This window comes from Pithys albifrons, chromosome 15 (assembly GCF_047495875.1).
Source record: "Pithys albifrons albifrons isolate INPA30051 chromosome 15, PitAlb_v1, whole genome shotgun sequence".
In the NCBI taxonomy this organism is placed as follows: Eukaryota; Metazoa; Chordata; class Aves; order Passeriformes; family Thamnophilidae; genus Pithys; species Pithys albifrons.
The window spans coordinates 18,009,522-18,036,590 of NC_092472.1; the positions used below are offsets into that span (position 1 = coordinate 18,009,522).

The window sequence follows — 27,069 nt, forward strand, 5'->3', positions numbered from 1 at the left end:
CAGGGTCTCAGACTAGAGGAGACATTAAAGAGATTTTATGGGCTGATCCATACTTCTGATTGGCTTTAATGATCTTTGCAGTCTGTTATTTATACGTGGCATTATTGCAGAGTGGGCTTTGTAATGCATGAGGTCATTAATGCCTTGGCTTTGCAGCGTGTTGGTTTTGGTGCTGAGCTGAGCTAACCTGTCACGTGTGCCCCTGGGACTGTGCCTTGCTTCTGGAGGAGCCTCCTTTAGTGGCAGAGGCAAAAAAATAGGAGTGACAAATCTGCAATGCCTGAGGAAGCCAAGGATTGGTGGCTGTCTGCAGCCCCTGGGACCTGCTGGGAGGAGATCCCATCCTGGTGGAGCTGGACCTCATTGACTTGTTCCTGGAGAGAATTATTCCCTTGCAGTGGGGAATAGAACCTGATAAAAATAATTCCTCAGCTTTGCTTGTAACTCCTTGGTGAGACAATGTAAAATCCCCCCCGATGTGTTTTGTATAAAGCTTTTTACCACTTCTCATTTTTTCTGGACTTTCACCAGAGTTCCAATGGTGGGGGAGAGACAAGGAAGTGCTCAGTGCTGCTTTCCATGGCCTGGCTGTGCAAGGGGGTCCATCCTCATCAAATCTTGGTGGAGGTGGTGCCTGTGACTGTGAGATGGCAGGTTTGCTTCAAAAGCAGAAAGAATATTGAACTCTTCTTTGCATCCTTTCTGTGCTGGAGCAGCTTTGTACATCAGCTCAGTTCTCTGCCACTCTTCCCAGATGTTTCACAGACTATTCCGAGTTGGAAGGGACCCACAAGGATCCTCGAGTCCAACTCTTAAGTCAGTGGCCCACACAGGGGATTGAACCCGTGACCTTGGCATTATTAAAACCAAGGACCAGGACTTGTCCTCTTAAGCAAATAGGAACAATGATCAGAATTAAGATTTATCATTAATTCTATTGTGTTATTTTTTAATGTGAAAGGTACAATTCAGAGCCTTCTGCTTTGGTTTGTGCTGCAGAAATTGTTCCCCCTCTGCAGACTGAGGGTTTTTAACACAAACTGTACAAAACCACCCGATGGGAGCAGGTGACTAAAATGACTAATGCAAAAGCTTGAGCAAAAGGGAATTCAGCTACATAATGTTCTAGCAGGGCAGACAAGGCTGAGTGATTGAAAAGTGGAGCTCTTTATGCCAAAGGAAAATATGTAAGTGCAAGTGTGTGGTATTTCTCCAAGCTGATTCATGGAATGTATGCATTAAAATATTGAGGCAAATTAATGTTCAGAGAATCAGAATGTCCTGAGCTGGAACGATCCCACGAGGATCATCAAGTGCAGCTCCTGGCTCTGCACAGGGCAAAATGGCCCAATTTGTCTTGTCCAGTTTTGGCCAAGAACCACAAGTGCTGTTGAGGTGCTGAGCAGCAGGACTTGGTTCTGGAGCAGGGCTGGGGGTGCTCAGCAGGTGGGAGTGTCTGCTGGAAGCTCATCCTGCCTGTCTGTGGGGCTGCATTTAACCAAGGGCTGCAGCTCCTTTCCCCACCCAAGATGCTGATGCTGAGCCCTCTGCCAGTGGGTGCCAGACAGTGCTGGGGCCCTGTTTGATAGAACCATGGAATGGATTGGCTTGGAAAGGACCTTAAAGCCCATCCAGTGCCACCCCTGCCATGGCAGGGACACCTCCCACCAGCCCAGGTTGCTCCAAGCCCTGTCCAACCTGGCCTTGGACACTTACAGGGATGGGGCAGCCACAGCTTCTCTGCCCAACCTATACCATGGCCTGCCCACCCTCACACGGCAGGATTTCTGCCCAATATCCAATCCAGCCCTGTCCTCTCAGTTTGAAGCCATTCCCCCTTGTCCAGAGTCCCTCCCCAGCTCTCCTGGAGCCCCTTGAGGTCCTGGCTGGTACCTGCAGTGCAGGAGGACATTGGGATCTGTCCTCACAGTGTCCTGAGCCCATGGAGGGTCACTCTGCTACACTGGGATGTTCTGGGGCTCTTCCTGAGGGAGCCCCTTCCCAGTGGCTCCTTCTGCCTGGAGGTGTTGAGTATTTGCAGAGAAATCCAGTGTGTTAAGGAAACACTTGTAGCTGAATCCACCTCGGTGCCAGCCCTGCACTGCTCCAGTGACCTCTGGGGCTCCCTGAAGGCTGAAAACCAGTGCCCACCAGTAGTGCAGAGACTGGGGGGAGCACACAGGACTTCCCTGCCTATGGGTGGAGTGAGGAGGGGAGAGGGCTGGTGTTTGACTGGCATGGAAAGCCTCAGGAAAGCTGGATGATTTAAGGATTCTTCTGGCAGTTCCTTGGCTCTGCCAGCCCTGGGTTTGTTGTGCTGCCCATAAGCCTCTTGCCTGGAGTCCCTAATTCTTGATAAGTTGGACATACACAGAACACTGGGGCTCCTGTGGCTGGGGTGCTTTGAGCATCTCTGCAGCACAAATAATGGGGTGATGGGGTCCTCACCCCTTCTGCCTTTGGGACACAGGGGAGGGGACAAGGGCAGAGGGTCCTGGCTGGCAGCAGGGAGGCAGTCCAGGCTCCTGGGCACTGCAGACAGTTAGTTACAAGTCTGTTGTGTACAGACAATGAAATATTAACAAGCTGCATGTGGAGTTCTGCACATGTGGGTCTTTGGTATTGAGGTTGTGTGTCCTGGCACTTGCTGTGCTGGGGTTAGTGGGGAGGTGCCAGGGTGGGTTTGCTGTGTGCCCTTCAGGTGCCCTGCAAACAGAGCATTAGAGGCCCTGCTGGCTGTGGCAGGGATCCTGCAGGGATGGGAGAGATGTGGTGCCAGTGCAGGGGTTGTGGGAGCTCTGCCCTGGCTGTGCTCTGGGTCCTGCCACATCCCCCTGTGCAGTGCTGCCAACCTGTGCCCCTCCCCTCTCCTCTGAGAGGAGTGGCAGCCATAAACCATCTGTGTAACCAGAGATTTGCAAGGTTTACAGTTATTCAAGTTTGTCAAGCACTCTGTGCTGCTGCAGACAGATGCTGGGGCTGTACCCAGGATTATTTTACCTCTGCATCACTTGGGAGAGCTGCTGTGATTTGCTGTTCTCCCGACTCCTGGGGAATCTGCAAAGACTCTTGGCTGCTTTGCAGTCCCAAATGAGATTTTCCTGCATCCTTAATGTATTGGATTTACTGTAATATAAAGGACATCATGACACCCAGGTGGTTACATATCAGATTTCATATGAATAGCATTATGGCCGAGCTCAACTTCAGATGAGGCACCACAACCCCTCACTCTTGGCTCTGTTACTGTTTGGGTGTTGTTGTTTTTGTAATGAAGAGAAATAGTCTGATTCAAATGCACACTGAGTGTGATCACCAGCAGGAAAAACTTTGCCCCATATCTCAAGTTTTGCTCAAGATGGAGTTGTCTGGTCTGAATGTGGATGAATTCAGGTTTGGGTTCCTGGGTAGGATCCAAACAGGAGGGAAGAGAAGCCTGAGGTCTGACTGAACACAGACCCAAGGCCAGACAGTTGGGGCTGGAGTGGTGTTGGCAAGTGCAGCAAGCCAAGGATGGGCATTGCTGCTGCTCATGGTGGCCACCAGTGCCTTGAGTACAGAGAACAGGCTCAGGTCAGGGCGCCCCCCCCCGCCCCGGGGCTGGGTTTCGGGGCACCCCCCGCCCCGGGGCTGGGTTTCGGGGCACCCCCCGCCCCGGGGCTGGGTTTCGGGGCACCCCCCGCCCCGGGGCTGGGTTTCGGGGCACCCCCCGCCCCGGGGCTGGGTTTCGGGGCACCCCCCGCCCCGGGGCTGGGTTTCGGGGCACCCCCCGCCCCGGGGCTGGGTTTCGGGGCACCCCCCGCCCCGGGGCTGGGTTTCGGGGCACCCCCCGCCCCGGGGCTGGGTTTCGGGGCACCCCCCGCCCCGGGGCTGGGTTTCGGGGCACCCCCCGCCCCGGGGCTGGGTTTCGGGGCACCCCCCGCCCCGGGGCTGGGTTTCGGGGCACCCCCCGCCCCGGGGCTGGGTTTCGGGGCACCCCCCGCCCCGGGGCTGGGTTTCGGGGCACCCCCCGCCCCGGGGCTGGGTTTCGGGGCACCCCCCGCCCCGGGGCTGGGTTTCGGGGCACCCCCCGCCCCGGGGCTGGGTTTCGGGGCACCCCCCGCCCCGGGGCTGGGTTTCGGGGCACCCCCCGCCCCGGGGCTGGGTTTCGGGGCACCCCCCGCCCCGGGGCTGGGTTTCGGGGCACCCCCCGCCCCGGGGCTGGGTTTCGGGGCACCCCCCGCCCCGGGGCTGGGTTTCGGGGCACCCCCCGCCCCGGGGCTGGGTTTCGGGGCACCCCCCGCCCCGGGGCTGGGTTTCGGGGCACCCCCCGCCCCGGGGCTGGGTTTCGGGGCACCCCCCGCCCCGGGGCTGGGTTTCGGGGCACCCCCCGCCCCGGGGCTGGGTTTCGGGGCACCCCCCGCCCCGGGGCTGGGTTTCGGGGCACCCCCCGCCCCGGGGCTGGGTTTCGGGGCACCCCCCGCCCCGGGGCTGGGTTTCGGGGCGCCCCCCCCCCCCCCCCCCCGCCCCGGGGCTGGGTTTCGGGGCGCCCCCCCCCCCCCCCCCCCCGCCCCGGGGCTGGGTTTCGGGGCGCCCCCCCCCCCCCCCCCCCCCGCCCCGGGGCTGGGTTTCGGGGCGCCCCCCCCCCCCCCCCCCCCCGCCCCGGGGCTGGGTTTCGGGGCGCCCCCCCCCCCCCCCCCCCCGCCCCGGGGCTGGGTTTCGGGGCGCCCCCCCCCCCCCCGCCCCGGGGCTGGGTTTCGGGGCGCCCCCCCCCCCCCTCCCTGCCCCGGGGCTGGGTTTCGGGGCACCCCCCTCCCTGCCCCGGGGCTGGGTTTCGGGGCACCCCTCCCTCTGCCCCAGGGCTGGGTTTCGGGGCACGCCCCCCGCCCCAGGGCTGGGTTTCGGGGCACGCCCCCCGCCCCAGGGCTGGGTTTCGGGGCGCTCCCCCTGCCCCAGGGCTGGGTTTCCAGTCACTGGTTGCTTCTGGAAAACTTCCCTCTTCTTTGTTATCAACAATGATCTCACAGAGTTTGGGAGATACTTATTTATTCCATTTTCAATATGAGAAAATAACATGAAATGTTGAACAGGATCGTGTGAAATGTAGAGGGAATGATGCCAAAATGAAACTCCAGTGGTCTAGGAAAAGCAAGAGAAGTCCTAAGCAGGACTGAGCCAGTGTCTGTCAATACAACTTGAAAGAAGGCAGTGGGAGGAGCAGCCCTGCTTAGCACGGGACTAATGACTGGGCCAAATTGCTCGGAATTGCCACGAGTGTGACTGAGAGCAGAATAAAGCCCAGACAGGATCTGCTCATTTGGGGCCAGAAAGGTTGCAGGATGTTTTCTTCAGCATGAAGCTTTCATCTCTGGCTTGTTTTTATTTCCTTGCTCTTTTAGCAGCGCAGCTTTGATGTTGGGATTGGGAGTGGGGCAGAGCTGCCTGTGCTGGGTGGTCTGGAGCCCCTCCCCACGGTGCTGGCAGGGAGAAACCCACTTTATATGTTTATTTGGCTTTTGCAGAAGCTGCATTTTCGATGGAAATGAGCTGAAATCTGCTGAGATAATTTTGTGCTTGGCTATTGATTAAGCCCACCCTGTTCCTCATCAGGCATTTGCTGCCCAAATGCTCCTTTTCTTTCCTCCTTGTTGGTGATAATGGTGGGAATGTCATCTGTGCCCTTAGCAGAAAGGAAAGGTCTCTTCTTTGTCTGGCCATTGATTTGAGACACAGCTCTGTGGTCCAGCTGTGCCCTTCCTCAAACAGCTGCCTGTGGGTGCCCAGGGTGGGCACTGCAGGTGGGCACGGGGCCTCTGTGCCAGCTGAGCCACGTTTTGGGCTCGTTTGTTGCTAATGAGCCCACTTTTGATTTGACTGAAATGGGTGTTAATATTGAAAGAGATGCTGTGCTGCTGATCTGAGTGTGCAGACAGGCTGCACAGATCTCTGCTGTTCAGAGAGAAGTTGGTGTTGGATCAAGTTATGAATTAAAGCCCCAGTGGGGAGGATTGAAATATTTAACATATAATTTATAATATATGTCTCATTATAGTAATATACATCCCACCTGACATTCCCCAAATGAAGTGTTTCTCTAGCTCCAGAAGTATGATTTGAGAGGAAACTTAGTCAGTATATAGATAGTTTTCTTTTAAATCAGAGGAACTAAAAGAGACATTTTGACTGCAAACAACGTTTTTGTTTGTTCTTTGACAGGAGAGAAATGTGGCAGCTTATCATGATGAAAATAATTTAGTTTTCTTCAAAGACTTGTGGGTGTTCCTGCCTCTGTTTGCCACAGCTCCACTTGGTCCCCGTTTCCTGAGTGTCCAGGGAAAGGCTCTGCTGCTGGAGAGGGGGTGGGAATGGACAGGAAAGGAAGGGGCTCATCCTTTGCTGGGATGCTGAGAGGCCCCTGGCACTTAATGGGGCTGCTCTGAAACTCTGGCAAATAAATTTTCTGCCTGTTGTTAAAATGACAACCTCTGGCGATGGCATTGCCTTGAAAGGCAATAAACAAGCAAATTGCATATTCTCTTGCCAGTGTATTAATTTCATCCTTTGAAACATGAACTCATTTGCTGCCGTTGCCCTGGGAAGTGTCTCTGTGTGCAGGTACCAGGCACTCAGCACAGGCTGTGCTGTCCCTGCAGAGGGATCTGCTGCCCTGGGCACCCCCAGGGATGTGCAGCTCAGCACAGAAGGGCAGGAGGTGTCTGATCTCATCCTGCTCCTCACACAAACCTCTCCTCCAAAACCTCCAGCCTTAAGCTCCACTCTCTGATTTTTATTGCAAGTTGTTGGTTGCAAATGTGCTTTTCAGGGAGAGGATCGTGCCCAGGTGCAGGGTTGTTCTTGCAGTGTTATATCACTGAATTATCATTCCTGAAAGGGGCTGGAGGTGGTTTTCAGGCTGAAATGTAAAAGTGCCTGAGTTAGAGGTTAAAAAGTGTTTCTTGTAATACATGTTTAGTTTCACCGGAGAGCCAATTTCCTTCAGGTTTAATCAAGGTCATTAGAACTATGATGGGGCTGAATTTATTCATAAATTTTGTGTCTGGAAGCAGAAATTGCTACAAGGTTCTTCCCACAGGTGTGCAGCACATGCTGAATATCTGGGCTGACACATCACAGGGTTTGAGTTACTGCAGTCTGAGAAATAAGGAACGTTCTGAGCGACCCTGCAAAGCTGAGGCTCAGAACTGGAGCTGGGCTGTGGACAGGGTGACTGTATTTTGGTGCAAATTAATCTGGTTTCCTCTGTTTCATGGCTGTAGTTCACTGATGCACAGGTGTTTGTGTGCTGGGGAAGGAGTGCAGCTTAATGCTGATCAAATGTATGCTCAGAATTATCTCCAAAGCAGATTCTTGGCTGCCAGTACGAGCCCGTCTGCCCAAGTTAACGAAGAATGGAGAGAGGCTGCTCATTAAAGAGTAATGAAGAAATTGTCATTCCACAAGCAGCTGGATCAGTCCTGTCTATTTAACTCATAAACTGATTATTTTGTTTCTAAGGAAAGCCTTTTTATTGATACTGAAATGGGGCATGGAATAAAACACTCCTCTCTCTGATGGTCAAGAAGCCAAATGACACTTTCAAGTGCTCCTGAACCCACCACTCCTCCAAGTTCCATCTCGACCTGATGATTGAGCTGCCTTTAACTTTTTAATCTTGAACTGATACTGAGAAGTCTTTAAAAAGATGTTAGAGTAAAACAACAGGCTTTCTAATCAATCACACAAAATTATAATGTATTGGAAACTTTTAATAATAATGGACTATTATTCTTTATGTATCACATCTTGCTGTCTAATCTATCTGTATTAGTTACTTTTAAAAAGAATTGGGTGATAAATTACTCCATTAAAACAGAACCAAGAGACTTAAGCTCTTCAATGGGGAAAAATTATAAAGGGATTTTTTTTTACAGTGACTTGATGGTTTTTCCAGGAGTGTCACACCCTGTTGGATTCCTGGGCACTGAGGAGAACCAGGGGATGGACATTTGTGTAGACTCTGTGTTGTGGTGCAGACATTGTGTTAGGAAGGCCAGCTCTGCATGCCATGCAGTTCATGTTGGTTTATCAGCTTGGTGAGGATGAAATACAAATAATGAAGAAATATATTCCCAAGTGTTTTGGTTTGGGCCCCTCTCACCTTCCATCGTGTCTCTGGTGCCTTCAGCAAGACTGTGAGTTGTGGAAACTTCTCCACTTGGCCCCATGTAGGTGCTGATAAAAGGCAAAGCAACAGCCCTTTCCTTGAGCTCCTCTGAGGCTGTGGAGAAAATCTGCAGGAGGATTGGAGGGAAGGGGAGGGTCAGGACATTTGCATTCTGCTTTTGGCTTCCTAATTTGCCCATCTCCATCCCCTCTGCTCCCACTGGGGTGAGTTCTGTGAGGCTGAGGGGAACAGTCCTGTGTGTGCTTTGTTGCTGTGGGCACCTTTCCCTGCCAGGTGGGGATTTATGACACGTTCTCCCTAATGCATTTATTCCCTCCCCTGCAGCGTGCCAGGCCTCCTCCCAGTCCCTTGGGCACGTGCCAGGCTTGGGGAGACCAAGCAGAGCCATCTGTGCTTGCATTCCTAATGGGCAGAGCAAAAACCTGGAAACAGCAGTTTGTTGTTTTCCTGCAGGCAAACAAGGAGCAGGTTTTGTGGGGCTGGGGGAGAACATCACCCTGCAGCTTCAGACCCGGGTGGGCAACCTGGAGTGGGCAAACAGCGCTGGGTATGGGCTGTTTGGAGGCTCTGGGCACCCCGGGGTTGGCAGAGTCATGATGTTGGCATGATATGTGTGGGTGTAAGTTCATCCCCTTTCCTCACTGCTGCAACTTCTTGCTGTTAGAATGGCACCTAAAGGTTTGGGTTGGCATCTCGTGGCACTGGGCATGCCCTGGGGCATCAGGAGAGCTGCCAAGTGCAGAGGGAGAATGTGGAGAATCACCTGAGTGGGGAGAGAGAAAGTCAAACAAATGAGCAGAATGGGATTCGTCTCTCTGAATGTTTCAGCTGTGCAGTGCACATAAAAGGGAGAAAATCAATTTACTGCCATCCTAAATAAATAACTGATAAAAGAATGTATTCTTCTGAATTGAAAACAAAAATGGAAATGGTAAATAAATGATTGCCTGAATGGGGAAAAGTGTAAAAAGCAGCAGTAGCAGAGTTGGAGGGCTGAAGGCTCTGCTTTCATATAAAACAAAATGGAAAATCAGCATAAATTGTGGATAAAGGCCTACTAGTAAGAAGCCTTTGTTTACTGATGCTTTAAACAGCTCCTTTTTCTCCTCATTTTGGTTTCCAATCATCTGAAATGGTGGGGAGGGATTTTCTGGGAAGCAACACAGTGTGCAGCCTAATCTCCCATCCCACAGACTCACCAGCATTACCATAAAAACCCTGGAGGTTTGCTTTGTTTTCAACTCAGTTTTGTCAAATTCCTGACAAATGAGCCCAAGTGCATTAATAATGGAGCTGGAGGGCCTTTCAGGTCTGGGGGGGAACAGGCAGCCTATGGGAGTTTTGTGTTTTTGTTGTCTCTGACAGGCCTTTTGATGCCCCACTGGCAGTGCCAAAGTGTTTGCTTGGGCTGGGTTGGGATTTCCCAGTGCTCTGCTCCTCCCCCCTTCCTGCCAGTGGCCCCTCCCTCTCCCTTCCTGCCAGTGGCCCCTCCCTCTCCCTTCCTGCCAGTGGCCCCTCCCTCTCCCTTCCTGCCAGTGGCCCCTCCCTCTCCCTTCCTGCCAGTGGCCCCTCCCTCTCCCTTCCTGCCAGTGGCCCCTCCCTCTCCCTTCCTGCCAGTGGCCCCTCCCTCTCCCTTCCTGCCAGTGGCCCCTCCCTCTCCCTTCCTGCCAGTGGCCCCTCCCTCTCCCTTCCTGCCAGTGGCCCCTCCCTCTCCCTTCCTGCCAGTGGCCCCTCCCTCTCCCTTCCTGCCAGTGGCCCCTCCCTCTCCCTTCCTGCCAGTGGCCCCTCCCTCTCCCTTCCTGCCAGTGGCCCCTCCCTCTCCCTTCCTGCCAGTGGCCCCTCCCTCTCCCTTCCTGCCAGTGGCCCCTCCCTCTCCCTTCCTGCCAGTGGCCCCTGGTTGGAGCTCAGGCATTGGTGGCTTTGGCTTGTGGGGAGGACCTGGGGATGGAGGGCAGTGCTGTTTGTGTGACTCTCTGCATGGAGATGTCCCAAATGCAGCTCCACAGAGTAACTTGGCCACTTTAGTCATCACTTGGAGTAGCAAATCCACTGAATTTTGGGATGTGTTAATGAATTTCCCTACTGTCACTACTGAGTAACACTGTGATGCCTCAGCTGAGGGTGGGATTGCCCTGAGATAAGCTGGACCATCCCAAGGATTCCACGCCTGGAGTTTGGTACCCTCAGTCCTCCCAGGGCACGTGTACCCATTTCACAGAGTTGTAGAGTCACAGAATGGTTTGGGTTGGAAGGGACCTTAAAGATCTTCCAGTTCCAACCCCTGCAATCTGTGCCAGGTTTGTGCAGCCTCAGTGTTATTGGATTTGGTACCTTGGCTTGTAGGTTAAAGCAGGATGTTCCACACTGCTGTCCTGTGTGTAGGAGGGCTTGGGTCATACCTGGACATGGTACCAATAAAGCTGCAGCTGGTTGATGAAACCCTTAATGTGGATAAAGCTCAGCTGCCAGAGAGGAGGTTTATTTATCCCATTTACTGTTATTGTTCACTGCAGTGTCTGAGCCAGGGCACCTTTGGAGATGGGGCAGGAAATAAACTCATTTCTCTTCCTTTGTCACCAATTAAATGCACTGTGGTACATCTTGTGGCCAAGTTAGTTGTGGTTTTCACTACAATGCTATTTCGTGGGGGAAGAGAAAGAAAATGAGTTTTCTGAGGGGTTCTGGTGCTTTGGAGGTGCTTCAGAGCAGGAAAATGAAGATGCCCTTCCCAGCCTCCCTGTGCCTGCCAGGGCTGTTGGTGCTGCTGGATCCCTTCAGGGCTGGGTGGCATCTTGTCACCTGTGGGGTGTCACTGAGCTCTGACAAAGCCACGGCACTTTCAGACTGCCCTTTCCTTCTCCCTTCTCCTGCAGGAACATTTTATTAACCCCTCAAGGAAAGAAATGGTACATTGCAATAAACACCAGGCTCTTGGTTTGGTTAAAGTGCTCCTTTTGGACTTAAAACAGAGTTATTTTTAATTTCACATGACCAGGTGTTGCCAGCTGTTGGAAGGGCACACAGAAAACTTGTGAGTTTCCCAGAGAGAAGGTGTGAATTTGGGGGTAACTGTTGCATCAGTCCCTGCCTGTTTGCCCTGGTGGTGTATCCCAAATACTTGATTTTTGGGGGAGTTTTATGCAAATTAGTGCTGGTGTGGTATGGGAGGTAACAGACTGAAGAGTTTCCAGTAACAAACTCATTCACCCTGAAACAGAAACTAAAACCTGTAAAATATATTAATAGGTCCACATAACATAATTAAGAATTGGTGCACTGTGGCCCAGCTTGCCTTTGGACCGTGTTTCCTGCTCCAATTAAGTACTTAATTACTTCCACAGTAGAGAAATGAGAAGCCTGCAACATTTATTTTGTATTTTGCTCTGTAAATGAGGGAGAGGATGTGGGTGCAGGCCTGGAGCTTCCCAGTGGTCAGAGGCACTGCTTGTTATTAGGACAAATATTGTTTCATTAAATCCTCCTGATGGCATAATTAGTTCCCAGTTAAACAGGACATTGGGGAAGAGTCAGAGACCAGTTAATCCTCCACCTTTTTAACTGGGTAGTTTGGCATCATTAGGGGAGTTCCAGGCAGAGAATGTGGGTAATGACACTGGGAATGAAGCTGGTTTGGGTAATTGTCCAGGGGGAGTGATGGAAAATGTAGACTAAAAAAACACCATAATTTTGGGGTCAGGTGAGTTCATTTCAATCCTGTAAAACCTTCTCCAAACCCACATGAAGTGCTGTGGGCAAGTCTGCAGCTCTCCCTACTTTGCTGGGTAAAGCAGAATCTCTTTTTCCTGTCTTGCCTTTTAAAAATAACTGCCTGATGCAGGAGATTTCGCCCTCCAGAACAATAAATATCTTGCAGGACAGGTGGAATTTTAAGACCTTATTTTGCTGCTGCTGCATGTTTGGAACTTCTATTGAAATTAATGGCAATTGCAGTCACATAACCATGTTAGGAGGGGACCTGTGACCTTCTAAATGCAGCAATATGGGGAAGCAGCCACTGCCTGCAGGTGGGGAAGAGCAAACAAAGCTGCACTTTATTTCACACATCACTCATTTGTCCTTTCTCCTCTTGCCTTGCACTCCAGGTCCTGATCCCATTAGCCACGGTGTCCTTTGGTAATTTAGCAAAGCACTGCTGGAATGCAGGAGGTGATTTCCTGCCCACCTCCCTCAGCATCACCCATTGGCAGAGCCTGGGCAGCTGAGCTGGGGCAGTTCCTGCAGTGCCAGGGATGGGGGGGGGGCAGTTCCTGCAGTGCCAGGGAGAGGGGTGGGGGCAGTTCCTGCAGTGCCAGGGATGGAGGGGTGGGGGCAGTTCCTGCAGTGCCAGGGATGGAGGGGTGGGGGCAGTTCCTGCAGTGCCAGGGATGGAGGGGTGGGGGCAGTTCCTGCAGTGCCAGGGATGGAGGGGTGGGGGCAGTTCCTGCAGTGCCAGGGAGGGGGGGTGGGAAGGCAGTTCCTGCAGTGCCAGGGATGGAGGGGTGGGGGCAGTTCCTGCAGTGCCAGGGAGGGATGGGGGGGGGGACACAGTTCCTGCAGTGCCAGGGATGGAGGGGGGGGGTGGGGGCAGTTCCTGCAGTGCCAGGGATGGGGGGGGGGGCAGTTCCTGCAGTGCCAGGGATGGGGGGGGGGGGGGGGGGGGCAGTTCCTGCAGTGCCAGGGATGGAGGGGTGGGGGCAGTTCCTGCAGTGCCAGGGATGGGGAGGGGGGGGGGGGCAGTTCCTGCAGTGCCAGGGGTGGGGGGCAGTTCCTGCAGTGCCAGGGATGGAGGGGGGGGCAGTTCCTGCAGTGCCGGGATGGGGAGGGCGGGTGGGGGGGGGCAGTTCCTGCAGTGCCAGGGCAGGCCAGAGATGTTTGATTTGCTGCCTTAGATATAAATCTGCTTTCATTGGCCTCTCTCTTGCTCCAGCCCTGCCAAGCCCAATGGATGATATTTGAGGGAGCAGGAAATGCTGGCAGAGGGCAGGAGATTGGATAAATGGTCACGTAATTAATCTCTGGTGCTTCCCAATTATTCTCCTCTTATCTGCTGCTGTGCTTAATTGAGGTTTTGCCCAGATATGACCTCCCCTTCCAGTTCCCACATGCATAATGTGCTGGAGCGGGGTCAGAGAAGAGCTACAAGGCTGGAGAAGGGACTGGAGCACAAGTGCTGTGGGGAGAGGCTGAGGGAGCTGGGGGTGTTCAGCCTGGAGAAGAGGAGGCTCAGAGGTGACCTCAGCACTGTCTGGAACTGCCTGAAGGGAAGTTCTGGCCAGGTGGGGGTTGGTCTCTTCTCCCAGGCACTCAGCAATAGGACAAGGGGGCACGATGGGCTCAAGCTCTGCCAGGGGAAATTGAAGTTGGAGAGCAGAAAAAAATTCTTTGCAGAGAAAGTGCTCAGGGATTGGAATGGGCTGCCCAGAGAGGGGGTGGATTCCCCATCCCTGGAGGTTTTTCAGCTGAGCTTGGCCGTGGCACTGAGTGCCATGATCTGGTAAAGGGACTGGAGTTGGACCAAGGGTTGGACTTGATGATCTCAGAGGTCTTTTCCAACCTAATCCATTCTGTGGTTCTATGGATGTGGCACTGAGTGAGAATCCACCATGTCTTGATCCAACCCCACTGTGATCACCAGCCCAGGGCACTCCGTGCCCTGGGCTGGTGATCACAGTGGGGTTGGATCAAGGGTTGGACTTGATGATCTCGGAGGCCTTTTCCAACTCAATCCATTCCATGATTCTACAATTTTCAGAGTGGCTGCATAACTTCCTTCCCTGCAGTCCCCAGAGTGTGTTTGAGCCCAAAGGTGTTGGGTGGGCATGGTGACCATCAGGGTTTGCTGAAGGAAGAAAAAACAAAAAACAACACAACAAAAATACCCCAAAAAACTTGCTCATTGGGACACAGGATTTTCAGACACTCAACTGTTTCTTGGCTTTTGCTATGCTTTAATTTTCTTTTTTTTTTTAAATTCAAGTGAGTAAATGCTTATCAGAAGATGGTGACTCCCACTTTCATATAACTGACCTGTTTTTGAAAACCTCTGTGTTGTTTTTTTTTTTTTCTCCCAAATGCAGTTTCGTAGCATGTTGAAGTTCTCATAAGACTTAAAAATTTGGTGTTCTGTGTTACTGTTATCAGTGGAAAACTTTGGGTCACTGTAAATGGATTTGGAGACTGTTTGTTTTCCTAGACAGCTCCAGGAGCTTGTGTTTCCTTCCACTAAATTCTTTAGAATGTGATTTAATATTATGCATTTTTCCTCCTAAATGCATTTTATTCCTAAAATTAGAGCACTGAACATCTCTTGTGAGGAGGAAAAAAAAAAAGGACCTTTTGGGGTTCTCTAAAAAGGTTTGAGCAACAAAAATGCTTAAGGTGTGTTGTTTTTTGGTGGAAAAAAAGCAGCTTTTCCTCCTCCTCCCCACCCACCCCACAGAGAAATCTGAGGCTGCATTGGCTGAGTGGCCCTTCCCCAGCCAGCACAAGAAGCTGGATTAGATTCCTCCAGGGGCTTCCCAGCCCTGCCTTCATCCCAGGCAATATTTCTGGAAAACAAAACAGTCAACTTGTTTATAGCTCAAGTTCAAAACACTCAGAAAAGGAGAACTTGAATAGAAATCCTGACTTGTGTCCCTTCAATCACTGTCTGTGGCTGGAACAGCCCTTCCCTTCCTGGCCACTGAGGAGGGATGTTGGATCTCACTGTAGCACTAATTACTGCAAATGTCTTGGTGTCCTTTATCTGAATCTTCAAAGGGTGAAGCTGTTACTATAGGAAAATATCATTTCCCATGAAATATTGCCATTGAGTGTGCCAGGCTGGGGGGCAGGAGGATTGCCTGAGTTAACCCCTCTGGGGGAGGAAGGAGAAGGGAAAACTCCTCAGGAAGAGCCCCAGGAGGCAGCAGCAGGTTGATTAGCAATGATAAATCATGGGAAAGGGGCCAGAGAAACACAGATCCCCCCAAAATGCCCCAGTTTGGCTCCTTCACAAGGCTGTGCTCTGAGGAAGGATCTGGCAGGGAAGGTGGGGAGATGCTGCTCCATGGGAAGCAAGTGAAGGGTTGGGAGCACGTGGCTGTAGGAGCAGCCTGGCCCTGGAAAGGAAAGGATTGGGAATGGGAAGAGTTTCCTGTTCTCTGTAGATCATGCTAAAATCTGGAACCCAGGGATAATTTATTAAGAATTACCAGTCAGTGATAATCCCTCTGAAAGACAATTCCTGGCTCTCCTCTGTCTTACCCAAAGGCACATCTGTGACTGCACAGAAAAATCAGTGGAGTTTGTTTTGATTTACTGAGTTTAAATGAAAGGATGGTGCCAAAGGGCCCAAAGTCTTTAAGCTGCTGTGTTTTATTGAAACCAATGAGGCAGCATCACATTACACAGCTAAGGATGTGGCCTGATGCATTTTGTTTCTGGGATGCAAAGACAAAATCTCTTAATATTTCAAGGTTCTTCTCCATCTCCTGCTCTGAGTTGTGTCATTATCCCAGTTACTAAGTTCTAAAAAGTCCAGGAAGGAAATTCAGCTTTTTGATTGCTGGGCTTGGATTTATTTGTGTTAATTTCTATTCATGACAAGGTTTCAAACTGCTCAGTGTAACATGGATTAACTTTTTGTGATCTGATAGCAATATTTAATATTGCTTCATTCATAGTTTCCTTTTACTGTTACTCTTTAAAATACAGCTTTATCTTGTTCTATTTAATTTTCAGGTCTAGTAAAGTCTCAGGGTTGTTGGACCTGGTGCTTTGTACTTTCTTATACCACCAGGTTTGCTCGATTAAAGCCCCCTGAAGTTGGCAGGAAGCTTTTGATAGAAGTTTAATATCTCAGTGGCACCTTTGCTGCTCCCCAGGATGCCCAAAGGGCTGCTGGGCATGAGTGTCCAGCCAGGTGGGTCACACCAACCCACCCTCCAGGGGATCTTGGGGGTGTCAAACGTCTCCCTTCCTTCTCCAATGTGTGTTAATGGTGTTTTCATTTGACATCTGGGTGCTGCTTCTCTAAGGTGGGAACAACCCTGGGCTGGCACAGGAGAGGGTATGAAACCTGCAGTGTCCCTGTCCCCAGTGGCAGGGGGGGTTGGCAGGGTGGGCACCCCAGGACCCCTCTGGGTCAGGAGGGGCCTCTCGGGGCCTCTGGGCTGTGCCTGTGGCTTTGCTGCTCCTCCTGTCTCCTCTGGAGCTGAGCAGGTGCTGAAGGTCCCCAGGTGATGGTTTCTGCAGGCTCAGGGCGCTGTCCAGTGCTGATCTCCCCCCATTGCATCATCAGACTGGGGAAAAATCATCTGGTTCTTTAACAAGCAAAAACTAAGCAGGGGAAGGTATTAAGTCTCTTGACAAAGTGCCTGTAAGTACAGACAACCCACAGAGTGAAGTCAGCAGGTCCCTCCAGCGCTGAAAGCCCCAGAATTTCCTCTGCAGGGGTGAGAGCTCCTCTGCTGGAATGTTGTGCTGGTTCACTGAGTCCCTGCTTGTGCATCTCCAGCAGATGCATCTTTAGCAGCTCAGGCAGGAGGTGACAAACTCTCATTTGCTGCTTTCTTTGTCTTAGTGCATTAACCAGTTCCCTGACACGAGATTCTCACTGAAACAGGGGCATTTCAGCTTCCTGTGTGAGCACAGAACTGCCACATTAATAAAAATCCTGCTTCTTCCTTCCACAAAATCTTGTAAGGAAAGCCACTGTATTACCACGATTTTGATGGAAGCAGCCCTGCAGATTGTGTGGGAGGTTTGAGGTTTATGGTTTTGCTCATCAAGCCTCCAAAGGACCACCTGGTATATGTAAATGTGTTGCTTTCCAAGATCAGTTCAGGTCCTTTGGGGGGATGAAGGTGCTGGAGAACAGCCTGGTACAAAAGGGCTCAGCTTGGAAGAGCTGTGTCACTGCAGGGTGAGGGGCTGCATGAAGGGTTCCCAAAGGGGCATGTGGGGAGGAGCTGGGCATGGTGAACCAGCCCCAGCAAGGACTGGCAGCCCAGTGCAGAAGTGACCTGTGTCATCCTCTGAAAAGGGAGGCTGAAATCTGTGCTGAAGGAGTTCATTTGCTGTGAGATACATTAGTGGTTAATTCCATCTCAAAGATCTTCTAGGTGGGAGGTGAACTGGCCATGACATCCTGTCCTCACCCTTCCCAGTCACACTCAGCTCTTACAACCCTCACTGGTTTTAAATCCTTGGGGATGTGTGGCTGGGTGTGCCAGTGCCAGATTTCTGTCCTGTCTCTGCTTGCCAGAGTAGAAGCCAACACAGAGGTGCCCTCAGTGCTCCTGGGCATCAGCTCCACGTGCCATGGAGTCAGTGGAAACAGCAGAGAATTCCATGCTCGTGCTGGGCTGCTCTTGTATTCCAGAGGGGGATCCTTGGCTTTATCTCATGGGAGACCTGCAATAACCTGTGCAATTAAAAGGCAGAGGAAGAAAGAGCCATCAGCAGTGCAGAGCACCAGCCCCTCTGCAAGGCACTTGGAGGGCAGAAACGAAGGAAACTGGGCAGGGTTTAACTCCTAAAGTGAGATGAGCTTTGGGAAGGTTATGCAAGAGGGAGCTGAGACACAGTTAGGTGAGGATTGGAAAAGAAAAAAGACACTTGCAGTTATCACTTTAAGGATTTCATACAGCCCTAGCAAAATAATGGGCAATATTAAGGAATGGGTTTCATTTAATAGCACAACATCTGATTTTCTGCCACATAAAAGGCTTTTTAGATCCAACAGATTCCTTATGGTGGAGTCCTGAACCGTAGCCTTGCATTGATTGAGTTCTTATTTCTCAAGTTCTTATAAAATGCTGTGAAGTAAAAAACTCCATGTTTTTAGAGATTATAATAATGAGGTTTAGATCCTTTTCCAGTTTATAGATAAGATGCCACATTAGATGTCGGCAGTGTTATGTTTCATTATGTAATTCTGGATAGCTCTCACTCAAAGATAAATCAAAGTAGACTAAAGAGGAGCATTTTTGTAATGCAGATTTATGGCAGTGCAGAATAAAGTGCTGCTTCTCAGTTTGCAGGTATTTTTGGCATTCTAGTTACAAGTGTCAAAATAAATGATTAAATTTAAATTACTCAGTAGCAGCTCTGCTCCCCCCCCCCCCATCCCAGTGCAATAAAGCAAACACTAAAACCAGAAGAGACAAATCCAGCAGCCTCCTCCTGCTGTGTCATTAACTTCTCCCAATTGCTGAGAGAGCTGCAAGTCTTGCTCCGTGTCTCCAATACAGAGGAGGAACATCCAGGATGCTCCCAGGCTGAGGCAGCAGCAGGACCTGCTGTGGGTTGTGCTGGCAGGGGGAAGTCACCAGGTAAGGATTTCATTCCCTTGGCCCCAAAGCTGAGCCCCCCATGCTCTGTGTGTCCTGCCTGCAGCTCCTCAGCACAACCCTCAGTGGTGCCCTCAGAGGGCCTGGCATTGCTGTGCCCTGAACTGCTCTGAATTCTACACTCAGTTGGTGTTTTTATAGCTGGGTGGGAGCTCTGGGCAGCAGCAAGAGGTGTGGGGTGGCAGTGCCTACCTTGGGGGGCAGTGAGGCCATCATGGGGCAGGCTCAAAATGAACAGCCCTCGTGGGCAGAGCCTGCCCAGCTGGCAAAAGTGTATGCTCAGGCTTTGTGTTGATGTGTAGAGCCTGGGTTTGAGGAGGGCAGCCTGTGGGTTGTTTGCATTTCTAGTCCTTTGAGGAGAACAGAAAGAGCACCTGGGAAACTGCAGAGCAAGCAAAGAAAAATAATTTGAATTTTAAGTAATCTTAAGGCCATAAATTGTAATTTATTTTTTTCTGTTTTGGATGACTTCTCCTTTACATTAATCCAGAAAGATTTGCCATACCAGCTGCTCAAACCAACCCTGGGCTGGAGTGAAACTCATTCTGTGGTGGTTGTGACACAACACTGAGAATTGCCAGAGACTTGGGCTGGCAAATGAAAGGGAGAGCAGAGGTGGGAGGTCCCTGCTGGCATCACTGCTGGCACCGCGAGGGGCTGCGCTGCCCCGTCCCCGGGCTGGGGAGGTCCCTGCTGGCATCACTGCTGGCACAGAGAGGGGCTGCGCTGCCCCATCCGTGGGCTGGCACAGAGAGGGGCTGCACTGCCCCGTCCCCGGGCTGGGGAGGTACCTGCTGGCATCACTGCTGGCACAGAGAGGGGCTGCACTGCCCCATCCATGGACTGGGGAGGTCCCTGCTGGCATCATGGCTGGCACTGAGAGGGGCTGCACTGCCCCATTCGTGGGCTGGCAGAGAGAGGGGCTGCACTGCCCTGTCCCTGGGCTGGGGAGGTACCTGCTGGCATCATGGCTGGCACTGAGAGGGGCTGCACTGCCCCATTCGTGGGCTGGCAGAGGGGCTGCACTGCCCTGTCCCTGGGCTGGGGAGGTACCTGCTGGCATCACTGCTGGCACTGAGAGGGGCTGCGCTGCCACATCCGTGGGCTGGCACTGAAAGGGGCTGCGCTGCCCCGTCCCCGGCCTGGGGAGGTACCTGCTGGCATCATGGCTGGCACAGAGAGGGGCTGCACTGCCCCATTCGTGGGCTGGCACAGAGAGGGGCTGCACTGCCCCATCCGTGGACTGGCACTGAGAGAGGCTCCACTGCCCCATCCATGGGCTGGGGAGGTCCCTGCTGGCACAGAGAGGGGATGCACTGCCCCATCCGCGGGCTGGCACTGAGAGGGGCTGCACTGCCCCATCCATGGGCTGGGGTGGCCTGGGTCCTCCCCTGAGGTCCAGGGGTGGCAGAGGGCATCTCCTTTGCATCTCAAACCTGGCACCAGGGCACAACTCATCGCTGTGGCCTTTCAGTTCAAGGTGTGGAATGTAGAAGTTGCTGCTGTTCTATGAAAATTCAATAAACCTCGAGAACAGCAGCAGGGCTGATATCTGTAATTTAAAATAATGGATATCAAGGAATTGTTTCTCATTTATCTTTACTGCTGAGTTTCAGAGGCACCAAAGAGACTTCATTGGGCTTTTTCCCCCCCTTTTTTTTAAATGGCTTCATTTATCTCAATCAATGATTGGGTTCTAGAGGTGGCTGACTATTATGTTTAATAATACACAGAATAAAAAAAAATTCCCCATCCTTTCATGGTTTTTGACATATGTGGAAAGGACACATGAAATCTCTTCTCAGTGGGAGAGAGCAAATAGGCCTTTTTTATAAAAATCTTCATTATGCAAGATAAATGTGGGGTTTCTGTTGCACAATGAGATCTGTGGGCAGAATATTTAAATCTTTGCTTTACGTGAATTGAAGTTTCCTCTAAAGAAATTGCTTAAACCTGAGTTTCCAAAGTAAATACTGGTACTAAACCAAGACAGGCCACTCCTGAAAAGCCTCTTCAGTGTGGCCTGGACCTTTGGAGGGAGGGTTTAGACAAAGCTGAAAGTTGGGAGGAGCTGGTTTGAATTCCCCGTGACCTCAGAGGGGTTGTTTGAGGAGTGTGGGGTCAGTGTGATCCCCACAGGGTTGGACCTGCTCAGGTCCCTGCAGTGCCATTCCCATTCTGCTCCAGGAAAAAAAAAAAAAAAGGAGTTTCTTTGACAATCCTCAAGGTTTGGTTTGGTTTGGGGGTCACAGGGTGGGTCCTTCCCTGCTGCTCTGGCCTCTCCTGGGCTCCTTCAGCCTCTTGTTGTGTCTGGGCTTTGGGGAAGGTTGCAAAGGGTTTTGCAGCTTCTCTTTTCACTCAGAGAATTTGCTTCCAGGTTTGGGATCACTCAGGGAGGGATCCTGAGGGATTAAAATTACTTTGGATCTTTATCTTCAGAAATTTAAAAACCTTTTGAGAAGTGGTTTTTCCCAGGTTACCAAAGACAGGCTGTTTGCAGTGTCTGACCAAGGGAATATGTTTGGGAAGGAGGTGAGATGGAAATGAAGAGTTGATGTAATGAGATGGAGTAAAGAAAAGTGATGGCCAGGAAATGCAGAAACCCAACAGTTACCAGTGCTGAGGGCTCACAGCCAGAGCTACCACTCAAAGTGCTGCTCCCTGGGCTCAGGGGAATTAAGAAGGATGAGATTAAAATAAATAAATATGTATTTTAAGCAAAAATAGCAAACCTGATGCCAAACACGGCTGTCAAAATCAGTTTGTGACTCTGGGGGGGATCCAAACTCTGACTGACCCAGGATTTATTTCATTAAATAAAATACCATCCTGCTCCAAAGCCAATGTACAAGCAGAGTTTCCATGAAAAGGGTTTCTAAAAGGGATTGTCCTTCATGGCTGTTGGAAAGGAGACTTTCCCTTCTGGATTTCTGCTGGAAGTCTGGCAGATATTCCTCAGTTTGTGAGTATGAGGAGCTTGGGATGCTTCACTTGTGCCCTGAACTTATTTTGTTGGGGTTTGGAAGGGAAGAAAAGCTTGGCTTGGGTCTGGTGCCACTGGGGAGTGGCTTGGTGGGACCTTCTCTGCTCAGACTGACAGTGACATGTCACCAGGTCTGTGGATGGGCCCCACATGCAAAATAGGTCTTGATTTAATTCTGAAAAATTGTAGGTGAAATGTAGAAGAGCTGTGTAATTGTGAGGAGGGGGGGAAATGAATTTCTTAAGAACTTTTGAAGTAACTCATTCTGGGAAGGGCTGGGCTGGCCATTTCCATGCTCCAGAAGCAGGTTCTTTTTTTCCTCCTGCTGTGGAATTTGACTTTGGGACCCCACATCTGAACCCCAAGAACATCAGTTTGTTAATTCAAACCTTGTGGATAATTTCTGTGCAATTTTCTGCTTGAGTTGTTACGTTTCCAAAGGATAAAGGACAGGGGAAAAGAATAATTAAACAGCATAAATGGAAGGAAGGCCTTTGGCTTCCACTGGCATGGAGGGGAGTTGGGGAATTCTGTCTCTTCCTGTGTGGATGCAGTTTTTGTCCCAGCTTTTGTAGCATCAGCAGAAGGTGAGGTTGGGAGATGCTGACCCAAACCCACAGATCTGGGAGTGCCAAGGGGGTTGTGGAAGCAGGTGAGGGACTGTGTGTGTGGCCTGCAGTGCTGCTAATTCTGGATAGGATAAATACAAGTGTGATGATTATTCACCATGCAGAGTATCAATATCCAGATCAAACCCAGGTGTTAAAGGGCTGGCAATAGGCCTTGAGGCATCACCAGTGCCATGAGGGCAGAGAGGCTTTAGCCAGTGCATAAGGAAGATTAAGTGAGATAGGAAATGTAGAAAAATGGGGATTTTTATGTTTTTTCGAGAATGGGGAGCTTTTGTTGTATCACCTGGTGCAAATATCAAGGCTGGAAGTTGATCTTTGCATTAAGAGGCCACTGAGTGACTTCCATGTCCTGGCCAGGTTCCTTCTGCAGCACCAGCAGCAGGGGGAGGGCAGTTGGGGGGCTCAGTGGAGGCAGAGCTGCTGCTCTGTGGGGTCCCACCAAACAATTAGCACAGGTAAAATGTGCTCATTAAGTGCTCCAGGTAAGGGCAAGGATGAGACCTCTCTCAGAATTCCCACCACACTTCACCTGAACTGGGATAATCAGGCACAGTTCTGTTTGCAAGTCACAACTTATTGAATTGAACACGAGAATTCCTCGAAGTTGTTCTGTCCTTAACACAAATAAGTCCCTGGAAAGGAGTTTCAAAGGGATCTGAGCTGCAGTGTTTTCTGTCAGAGTTTATTTTCCTTCAACTCACTCCTAAGAAAAATCCCCTTCTTTTGGTGCTGTGGGTTTGTTTTCTCTCCTGATTGCAGCTCAGACAGGGATCTGCCCTGACAGTGTTTTTAGCAGACTCTGGGGAGGGTCTTGTACAACTGGGGGGGTTTCCAGGCAGATATGATGGGATTGTCTAATTTAACTTCCTGAGTTTAAAATACATCTGCTATTCCTATGCTTTGTCAAAAATGAACAACTGGTCTTCAGGTGGGTGGTTCAAGGGCCTCTGGAAGCAGCAGAAGTCAGGGCTGGGCTCTGTTTGCAGAGTCAAAGCTGCTTCTGATTCATTGAGAAGACCAGAGAAAAATGAGGTCATTGGTTTTAAAGGCAATGCATTTTTCTATCCACTTCAAAATAGACTCCACATTCACCCTGGGTTTGTCAGGCTCCTGGTCCCCTGAGATCTCCATTATTGAGAAATGGAGTTTCCAAAGGTTGCAGCTCCTCCTGGGATCAATAATTCCAGCCCAACTGAGACGAGGAATGAGTAAATCTCAACTTTGTGCCACGCTGGAGTGGATGAGCAGGACAGGAGGGATCTCTGGGCTTGCTGAAGGTTCTGAGCTCCCACCAAGGTGACTCTGGAGCTGGGTGGGACACAGGGTTTGCTTAACCATGAGCCCCAAGAAATGGGGGGGAGGCTCACTGTGCTGCTCCTCAGTTGGGTGCACCTGAGCCCCACTTTGGGCTCTGGGTGGGCAATTCTGGAGGAAAAACCCCTGGTAGAGCAAAGATTTCCAGTGGGCTGTTGGTCCCTGGTGGGTCCTGGAGGGCTCCCAAAGGCAAAGCCACAGAGCCAGGCAAGGTGCAGATGTTTCTCCTCATATTTACAGTGGAATTCTGAGCAATGTGGGAGCTGGAGATGCTCCATTAGCTGCTGTCACATCTAATAAGCTGATCATTAATCATCAATCATTGTCTGTTTTCAGAACGTGCTCCCTGTGTAGTTGTGCATATTTCTGGCTAATGGTTCTTGATACAGTTGTATTGGACTTCTAAGCCTGTCACTTGAGCTCATAAAGTGTTTTTATTAATTTCATCTTTTCATGTCAGGGCTGGTCTGGAATTTTCCATGAAAGTATCAAGAAAACACTTTTTCTTTTTCTTTTTTTTTTTTTTAAACTAAACCTGCTGAGCTGAATGAACCACCTGACAATGTGCTGGGCCATCCCACCTGTTCCTGCATGGATGTTGTGTCTCAAATGCTCTTCCACTCTTCTTGCTGAGGAAAACCCATCCCACAGAGTTCTGTAGCTCTTCCAAAACTGATCCAGTCACTTCCTACCAAGTTTGGCCCATTCTGGACCCCTATCCCCAGGATAAACATTTTAAAAATGTTTTAATATTTTATTTTTTACTCTTGCTGTCTACACAGACATGCTGAAGGCAAAATCCTGGCAGTTTATAAAGACATTTTTGGGATTGTTTTTTTTTTTCCTTTTTCATCCCATAAAAGAAAAATGGAGAAAGTTCAAAATTCAGCATTTGTTTCATTTGAAATAAATGGGCTGTGCCCTCCTGTTACAGGTTCCCTTTTCCCTCTCAAGGGTGTTTAGGCACCTCTTGCTCATGTGTGTGGTTTTTAAAAAAGATGCCACCCCAAGTTCCCCCTGTGCTTGAACTCACCTAATGAAGTTTTCTGATGGAAAAACTTAGATTTTCATGATAATTTTATCTAATTTGTATAAAAATATTGTTCCTTTGGAGTGATATTTGTGATTTTGAGAATGAAATACAGAGGGGAGCTCTTTGCTCCCCAGCCCTGGGCTGTTCCCACAGGGGTTTTGGGAACAGGAACAGCCCAGTACAAGGAAACAAAGTACTAAACTCATCCCTGGCTCTGGCAGAACATCCCTCTCTGCTGAGCTTTTCTGTCTCTCTGAATCATCATTGAGAGTTCAGCTAAAATAATAGGCTTGAAAGTTCTCTGTCATGAATCCTGTCAGTGCAAAATTTCTCCTCTTTCCCCTTTAGGATTTTTGCCTGTTGGTTTTCCTGGAGGTTTTTATAATACAATTGAATGATTTCCTTCTCTTAATTTTCCAAGATTCCTCCTCTGTGAATAAATTTGCACACTGAGGCTGCAGGAACTGGAAATCCTGAGGCAGCTCAAGAGAAAAGAAGAGTTTTCTCTGAAGAAAGACTCCACTTTATTTAATTTTCTCCTTGTTCTGTCTCTGTCATGTCCAGTGATTGCAGTGCCATCAACAGTAGGAATGGAAGGGATTTCAACACTGCAATTACTAAGAGGGTTTTGTGGCACTTGCAAGAAGCTTAACCTGGAGCTCAGCACCTGGAGCCTGGACCTTCTCCCCACTCATGTTGGTGTGAAATTTTACTTGACTTCAATAGATTTTTGGGGCAAGATGTGAAATAGTCTCCTCATTGCAGAGGATTTTCTTTTGGGGATCCACTGGTGGGCTCTTCTCAAGGGTGCAGATCCAGAGGGCTGAAGGGTCATGTCCCTGTTGGGCTAATTAATTAAGAATGGAAACCTGGTTTTCTGGTATTAAGGTAACACTTGTAGGATGCTGGAGATGCTGCTCAGGGCAAGAAAGGTCTCTCAGTGTGGGCTGATTGCTGGGGAGAGTTAAATGATTCCCAAGGATCATGGTCTGCACTGGGATGGAGCCACATTGGAGTCTGGTAGAACTGAGAGGGAAAGAAAATGAAAACCTAAAAGTATTAAACTTTATCAGTGCAGAAGTTCTTAAAAGTGCTGCTTCAATATGGGGTGGGACAAAGGGAAACCAGAAAGCCAGAAGAGATTGGAGCTTGCTGCTGCTTTTTGGAGTCAGGTGGGACTTGTTTCTGTCCTCCATGTGTTCTCCAGATGTTCTCAAGTTTTTCTTGGCCATCACAGAGTTATAGTTTCCAGTTTGACCTCAGGCATCCTGGGAACCCTCAGTCCTCCAGCCCAGAAAGGTCACAGACTGCACAGCTCAGTAGGGCTGAGTTTGTTACACGGATTCCTTGCTCCATTAACACAGTCCACAGGTTATTTCTAATCCCCAGAATTGATTTATTTAATCCTTGTCGATGCCATTTGCTACACATAATTCTCAGCATTTATTCACAGCACAAACAGATGGTCAAGGAAACCAATTAACCTTTCCCGAGCTCCCTTTCAGGCTTTCCACGAGTTTTCTGAGTCTGTGGACAAATGAACAAAAACTATCAGGAGACTTCATGGCAGAGCATGATGAATAGGAAGGCAGAGTGGCACATGTGCTGTGCTTAAAGGAGCCTCAGCCCCTCCAGGCTGGAGCTGCAGGGAGGACTGTGCTGCCAAAAAAGAGCTGCCCAAAGGTGGAGAGCCCCAAGTCTGTCTGTCTGTCTGTCTGTTGTTTAACAGTGGGAAAGGCAGAGAGACTTGGCAGCTCAACCTCCTCCTCTTCCTTGTTTTGTTTGTTAATTTTTTGAATTAATAACTTTTTAATTAAGAATTTCAGGATATGAGGAATGTGCATTTTGAGGTTAAAGGACAAGTTTTGTTAAAAACATTTCTCTGAGTCATCGAGGCCTTCACTGATTGCCTCGAGGAAAATAAAATTTAAAAATGGTGTTTTATAAGCAGTAAATGTAATAAATGAGTAATTAGGAATTGCATCCCTGCCCTTCACTGATAAACTGGAAGACAGACCACGTAAATTCAGAACACTCTTCCCTGTTAACTTTGATGGCAAAACTATAACTAAGTATTGAGGTGGATCCCCTCGCAGTCTGTTTATCTGTGCAATAAACCCACAGCCTCCTTTGTGCTCTACAAACCCCCTGATTGTTTCCTGGCCGATCACTTTGGTGCCTGTTGGGTGGACACACCCGTGTTGTCCTTTTGGCACATCCTGAAGGGCCTTGGCAGGACCTGCTGGGGCTTTCTGGGGGCTCACAGGGGCACTTTTGGCTCTTGGTTTTTGGCTCCCCGGGGTTTGCTGCTCCTCTTTAGCAGGTGCTGCATTATGTGGACGGGGCAATGTTTTAATCTATAAAAGCTGTGATGGACTTGGGGGATTTGGGGTTTTTTGGGGGGGGATTTTGTTTTTTTTTTTTTTGGCTGTTTTGTTTTTTTTTCAGGTATTTTGGGTTGGGTTTGATTTTTTTGTGGTTTTTTTTTTTTTAGGGATTTGATGGTTTTGGAGTGTTTTGGTTTACTTAAAAATTTCTTTGGGGGGTTTTAGGGTTTTTTTGGTTGCTCTGGGAGTTTTTGGGTGTTTGGGGGGTCCCAGCTCTGATTT

At 50.1% G+C, this 27,069-nt stretch overlaps 1 protein-coding gene across 1 annotated transcript; it reads left to right on the top strand.

The window, feature by feature from the left end:
• The first annotated feature begins 3,513 nt into the window (after positions 1-3,513).
• LOC139678828 (MAGE-like protein 2) lies at positions 3,514-8,772 on the top strand. Its single transcript, XM_071570018.1, has 2 exons — positions 3,514-4,651; positions 8,618-8,772. Exons 1-2 carry the CDS (start codon positions 3,514-3,516, stop codon positions 8,770-8,772), a joined length of 1,293 nt encoding a protein of 430 aa, XP_071426119.1.
• Positions 8,773-27,069: the final 18,297 nt, after the last annotated feature.